The sequence below is a fragment of the Gymnodraco acuticeps genome, unplaced genomic scaffold, assembly GCF_902827175.1.
Source record: "Gymnodraco acuticeps unplaced genomic scaffold, fGymAcu1.1, whole genome shotgun sequence".
In the NCBI taxonomy this organism is placed as follows: domain Eukaryota; kingdom Metazoa; phylum Chordata; class Actinopteri; order Perciformes; family Bathydraconidae; genus Gymnodraco; species Gymnodraco acuticeps.
In genome coordinates, this window is record NW_022990935.1 from 17041 (window position 1) to 23879 (window position 6839).

Genomic DNA, 6839 nt, shown 5'->3' on the forward strand with positions numbered 1-6839 from the left:
ACGCGTCCTAAGATCCGGAAGTAAGCTGCGCTCGGTTTCCCTCCACAGAAAGCAATGGGATTTCTCCATAGGATTTAGGAAAATAGCTCGAAATAAGGTCAGTGGAAAACAAACCTGTTAGATAAATGCACGTTGTGTTCAGTCGGATAATATCCACATGTCTACCCTGCTTTTATCATTTTCGAATCATAAATCTAATCGATAGAAGATAGATAGCGTCACTGCACCACTCTCACCGCCGTTAGAAAGTAGCAAGCAACTGAAGCAAGTGCAATTATGGAGGGTGGAGATTTGGAGTATTTACTCAAAAATAATTGTACTATACTTCCGCTACAGCAGCAACAACAAATACAATCTGATGACAGGCCGATGCCCAAACTGGAGCTGTGTACAGCGAGGAACAAAGGAGCGAGTCGGACGTAAAACGTTAAAGGTCTCCTGATTTAGTTTGTGAATGAATGCTTATTAGAGTTTGGGCTGGAGAGTGCGTGCGGACCTGTCGGTTAGATAACAGGCGTGTGTAAGTCCTGCATCTGATACAAATGTGTGTAAAATGATACCGGGTGCTGTAATCACTCATCTGGTTACGTTATTACATTGACCACCACACCCCCGACCCAAAAGAAAGGACGTATTATTGGCTTCCCCTCATTTTTTCCCCACGCCACGCTACTGACCGAAACATGATTTCAGCCAATCAGCGTCGTCAAATCTGATGGTCACAGGGCGCCTTGTCAGTGCCCGGTGCAGTCTGTGAGTTGTTTGGACTCGTATCCAAGGAGACAAAACAGGGAGCTGTCATTTGCTCTGGAAGCTATCATTAGCCAACACACTCTCACTCCCTAAGCGTCCAGGAGCGACGTTTGGTCAGTGTCCGTGGCGTCCAGTTGTGACGCTCCTAGGCTCCTTCAGCTTCATGTAGGGACGCAAATAGCTTTCAACTGATTGCAATGTATTCCCATCTGCGGCGGGATTTGACGCTCATGGAAGCACGGCATTCGTTTGTGTCGGCTGCCCTTAAAGGCAATGTGAGCGTCCATTGCCATTGGATAACGGAGAATTGTACACCCGGAAGTAAGTATTCCTCTTACTGTCGATTGATTTTACAGTGATATCTGCACTACTCATCGACTAAGAAACACCAGATTATCCTTGTTAATTACACAACATTGATTGGTTTAAATTGTGTGCAATGCTTTTGTATTTTTCCCCTTCGATTCGGAGAAACAAATGTTTTTTCGGAGTAAAGGATGGCAGAAGACACTACACTACCCAGAATCCCCAGCTATCGTTTGGACTACACCTACTACACCTTCGGGTCTTCTGGGTTGAGAAAGCCTCATTTGGGGGACCGGAGCCTGTCATCCAATCAGATCAGAGCACCTTAGATCAATTCAAGCCAGTGAACCAACCACCCAGATCCCCCCACCACAAATACTCTGTGACTCCCCCTGCTGGCTGCATGCTTGATATGACAGGTAAAGAGATGTTATGAACTTGTGAAAAGCAAAGAATAAGCAGGACATCTCAGTCATTGAGCACCTCTCCTCCAAGGAAATTAGGACTAATTACTCCTGCAGCATTTGATCTGTATTTTTGAAAATTATGTAACTTTTTTTAGCATATTGTTTATTATATTATAACTTAGTACTTTTTTAACGCATGTAAGATATGCAACACTAAGCTGTCTGTGGCTCTTTCCTGCTGTAACGCTGCACAGTCCCCCTCTGTGGGACTAAAGGTATTCTGATTCATTTATGTACTATGTGTATTTTCAATGCAGTGTTTTTATATGTATTGTTCAAACTATTTAAAATAAAGTTTTCTAAAAAGGCAAAAGGACATCTCCTTCATTGTCAAAAGCAAGGAATAAGCAGTCAGAGATATTCAAGTTTAAAAATACCTTTATATTTATTTATTTACAAGTTTTACAAATTAAAATTAGGAAGACTTTTTGTTCAGGATTGCGGCCTTCTTCTTCTTCTTCTTCCTGCTGACCCTCTGTCGGTCCCTCAGCATTTCCTTCTCCGTCTTCCCTCCCCTCAACTCAGTGAGCCACTGCTCCACTGTGCGGTTCTGGGGGTCAGAAACCTGGCAGAAACTCTGCCTCGTGGGGCGGTGCATGCTATGCCCCGTCGCCCGGGTCGTTCTCTGGCTGCATAGCGTGCAGGTGCGGTCACGCCTGGTAGGGAACACACCGGCTGCAGCAGAGGCCATCTTTATTTGCAACCTCCACCCTGTGGTCTTCGGGACGTTGACCTTCAGCCACTGATCCAGGGTCATTCCTGAAGTGGCACGGCAGAAGGTCAAGCCTAGGAGGGAGAGGTGCTCAATCACTGAGATGGAGCCAAAGATTGAAGTCACCTTCGCCTTAAGCTCCTCTATCCTCGTGAAGGACTCCAGGACGTAGGTGGACAGAAGCCAGCCGCTGCTGGGGACAGTCACCATCTGTGGTGGAGGCTGAGGAGGAGGCATCTGCACACCTGCAACCTCAAACTTCCTGCAGGTGTTTAGGTAGTGGATGCTCCTCCTCATCCACTCTGCCGTGTGCTGCTCCACCAGGAAGGAGTGCAGCCGGCTGGCGCTGTTGCCGAGCGTGCGCCCCTTCATCTGAGCCAGCGCCTTCCGGTCACAAGAGAGCCTGCAGCACCAACACAGACGCAGAGGTGAACACATTACATTTTACATTACATTGCATTTAGCTGACGCTTTTATCCAAAGCGACTTACAATAAGTACATTCGACCAGGAAGACACAACCTTGAAGAAAACAGAATCATAAAGTACATCAGGTTTCATAGAGCCAAACATTTCAAGTGCTACTCAACTGGCTTTAGGTAAACCAGTCCTTTGTTAGTATTTAAGTGCTTCGTTAATAGTTCTAACGCTCGAAGTGGAGTCGAAAGAGATGAGACACCAAACCATCTCAATGCCCTTCAAACCCCACTGTGTCCTGCAGCGTGATGTTTACCTGTAGGTCAGCACAGCAGGGAAGAGCAGCTGGTGGTCCAGGTCCAGCTGGCTCCTGATGCTCGCAGACCAGCTGGCACACTTCTTTGTGCAGGAGCTGGGACAGAAAGGTTTATTGGTGTATCTGCTACTACTGATAGTTATAATCATAAATAATGTCTATGTAACCAAAGCATCAAGCACACACAGAGTGTTCTTGTAAATGTATCAGTACCTGCACTCCAGGTACTCCGTCCCCCTGTAGTACCACCCGTCCATGTCCAGAACTCTGCGCGCGGTCTTGTACAGACCTGTCAGCTTGTGTGCGCAGTTTGGACACTTCAGGTGGTACTTCCACCTCTTGTATGGAGCCCAGAGGAAGAAGGGCCGCTGGAAGAAAGCATCTGGGTAGGGCCGCTGGGAGTACTTCGGCCAGGGGCCTGGGGGGTGGTGCCACAGCTGGAGCTCCGGGGACAGGACGGGCCTCCCTGCCCTGTCAGCCACAAATAGAGCCCTGCTGACCCACTCGTGCTGCTCTGCAGGGAGGCTGCTCCTCCAGGCTGCCGGCAGGAGCAGCTGCAACACACACAGGTCACTGAGCTGCAGCTTCACACTACACACTGGTACTAGATGTTTACAACAACATTATTACAGACCTGAGGGGGAGGAGTGACTAGTCGCAGAGGAGGTGGTGCCTGAGTTGCCAGAGCTCTCTGCTGCTGGGCAGGACGAGGAGGCGGAGGAGGAGGAGGAGGAGAGGAGGAGGAGGAGGAGGAGGAGGAGGAGGAGGAGGAGGAGGAGGAGGAGGAGGAGGAGGAGGAGGAGGAGGAGGAGGTGGTGGTGGTGGAGGAGCAGGAGCTGTGCACAGCAGAAAAACACACTTGACATACCAAATAGATGTTATTATACAAAGCTTAATAACGACACAAAGCACAGACTTACCTAAAGCAGCCTCCACCTGAGCCGCTGCCTCCACCATCAGATGGTCGTCCTCGTCTTCTGAGGAAGCTGCAGACACAATTTAAAAAATGTTCACTCATCACACAACCCCTGACTGACACAGTAACACTCCACTGACATGATACATACACAGGACCGCTGGCTTTCTCTTCCTCCGCTGTTTGGGGGGAGATGTAGTGGAGGGGGGAGACAGCTGGGGAGGGTGGCGGCTGCTGATGCAGCTGAGGAGGCGACAGGCTGCTTCTCCTTGTCCCTTCTGTCGATATACTCCTTCAGCTGCGCCAGTTGGGACCCGGGCCTCCTGACAGACTGCTTCCTGAGCCACTTCCTGTACCTGACATTGAGATTGAGAGGCAACAGTTAGATTAATATCACATCAAGTATTTCTACAGCTAGTGATGAAAGTCCCACATGGCCTTACGTGCTTGGCTCCTTCTCCACAGTCTCGTACATCTCCCTGTACGTCATGGCTGTGAAGGCCCCAAAGCCCACCAGCTGTTCGTGTTCTGCAGCCGTGCCCGGTGCTCTCTTCCTGCTCACAGCTGCCATCACTGCGGTGAAGAGCCCGGCGTACTCCAGCAGAGCATCCTTGTTCCACATGAGGGGGGTGCAGCTGACATCCCCCCCCTCACGCTCTCCCTGATGCCCTGCCAGAATTGTTGCCGTGTAGCCCACGTCATTGGACAGCAGCCACTGGAAAGTCTGACCCCGGTACTGACCGAACTGGAGCTCTGTCTGGCTGAGGAGCTGCCAGCGGTCCGCCGGGTTCCCCCCCAGCAGTGAGACCCTTGACGCAGCTTGTGTCTCAGCCAGCTCCCTGGTGCTGGAGGTGAGGCTGCCCTCTTGCTGTTAGCTTTGGAGACTCTGACAGCTTCTTTGCTGGCCTTCAGCTGCAGCTCTGATGTACCAGCCTGGAAGGTGAAGGACGGTTTGTGATCCATTCTTCTGAAATCACATCAAAAACAGTTCAATCAAATCAAGTTTTATTTATATAGCACATTTTTAAAACGATTTTTGGTGGAGCCAAAGTGCTGAACATGCAATAAAAAACATTATTACAATAGCAAACAGAAGACAATAACTTACAACAGCAAAAATAAAAATCACACACTCAGCTCTGACTCAGTTATGCCCCGGCCACACGAGGACGAAAACGGCCGTTTGCGTTACTGTTTAGTGTCATATAGACCAGTGGTTCCCAACCTTTTTTGAGTACTGTACCCCCAAAGCATTTCAAGCCAACCTAAAGTACCCCCTACTACGCAATCAATCGTGGTGATCCCCAGGATATATTAATAGTCTATATATTGTGGCAGACCGGCTGTGTGTGTGTGTGTGTGTGTGTGTGTGTGTGTGTGTGTGTGTGTGTGTGTGTGTGTGTGTGTGTGTGTGTGTGTGTGCAGTGGCAGCACATATCAGACCCGGGCCAGGGGGCGGGGCCTGGATACGGCCCTGTGTGTCTGTGTAGCTAAGGTGAAACCTGGGAGTGGAAGAAGGAGAGAAGTGACGAGGAGAGATAGAGAAGAGGAGGATATTTTTGTCTGTGTGACCCAATGCGACAATTAATGTGACACTTAAATCATATTCAATCATAACTAATCATATACATTATAATAGCCATTGTTTAAAGACTTAAAACAAAAAGTAAGGTAACTCACCAATTAATGTGACACTTGAGCCTGTTTCTCCCTCATCAGTTTTGTGAGTCTGGGGGAGATTGTTGCAACAGCTGTGACCAGGTTATTCTCCAAGTTGAGTCTGTTCCTGTGTTTAGTCTTGATGTGGGTCATGGCGGAGAATGTCACCTCACACAGGTATGTGGACCCAAAAGGCAACAGTTCATTCAGGGCATGTTTCCCCAATTCAGGATACTCCTTCTCCACACCACACCAGAACTGTGTCAGTGGTGTGCTTGAGTACCTCATCTTCAGGCTCCTATCTGAGGACACATCTATGAGGTCTTCTTGCAGTCTGGCGGGAATGCTGCTTTAATGCACGTCACAAATGGATTACGCACCCAGTCCAGTGTGGATGACTTGTTGTCAATATCAGGGAAGTAGGAGTTGAACTCATTCTTGAGCTTGGACAAATGTGTGTGTACTATTTTCACAATTGGAGCTCTGTCACATTCACCAGTAGCAATGTATGCGTTCAGCTGCAGGAAACAACTTGTATCCCTTTTTTCACATTTGCTCTGCCAGAGCTTGATCTTCTCCATGAATCCACACACTTTGTCATACAAGCTAAGAACATTTGTGTCTTTACCTTGAAGAGAGAGATTCAGCTGGTTGAGTTTGCTGAAAATATCAGAGAGGTATCCCAGCCGAGCTACCCAGTCAGCGTCGTCGAACATAGCCACAAGTGGGTGTGTGTGCTCCGACAGAAATGCCCTCACTTCATTGCGTAGCTCGAACAGCCGCTGTAACGTCTTCCCTCTGGATAACCAGCGGATGTCAGTGTGAAGCAGGAGCTGTTTATGTTCTGACCCACCGTCTTCACAAAGTGACTGAAACAGTCTATGATTCAAAGGCCTGGACTATATGAAGTTGATCACTTTTACGGCATCATTCAAAACATCGTTTAACTCTGGACTCATTCTCTTGCTAGCTAATGCTTCTCGGTGAACCATGCAGTGCGTCCATGTAACGTCAGGATTTACCTTTTTTATGTGGGCCATTAATCCATTTACTCTGCCGGTCATCGCCGCAGCGCCGTCTGTGCACACATGAGAGCTGGATTTCCAATCCAGCTTGTGTTGAGAGAACAAATTGTCAATAACGTTAAAAACGTCCTGTCCGGTAGTTCTCCCTGTGAGTTTCTTGCAAAACAGAATGTGCTCGTTTATCTCCAAAGTGTCTTTGTAACGCACAAACGCAATCAGTTGTGCTTCCCCACTGACATCCGTTGATTCGTCCAACTGCAAAGCGAACG

General features: G+C 48.5%; 1 protein-coding gene across 1 annotated transcript; it reads right to left on the reverse strand.

Moving 5' to 3' along the window:
• Window positions 1–1941: 1941 nt before the first annotated feature.
• LOC117558207 lies at window positions 1942–3156 on the reverse strand. The gene is made up of 2 exons (XM_034234231.1): window positions 2971–3156; window positions 1942–2641 (listed from the first exon to the last, which is right to left on the reverse strand). The coding sequence occupies exons 1-2, from the start codon at window positions 3117–3119 to the stop codon at window positions 1942–1944; spliced, it is 849 nt and encodes a 282-aa protein (XP_034090122.1). The 5' UTR covers window positions 3120–3156.
• Window positions 3157–6839: the final 3683 nt, after the last annotated feature.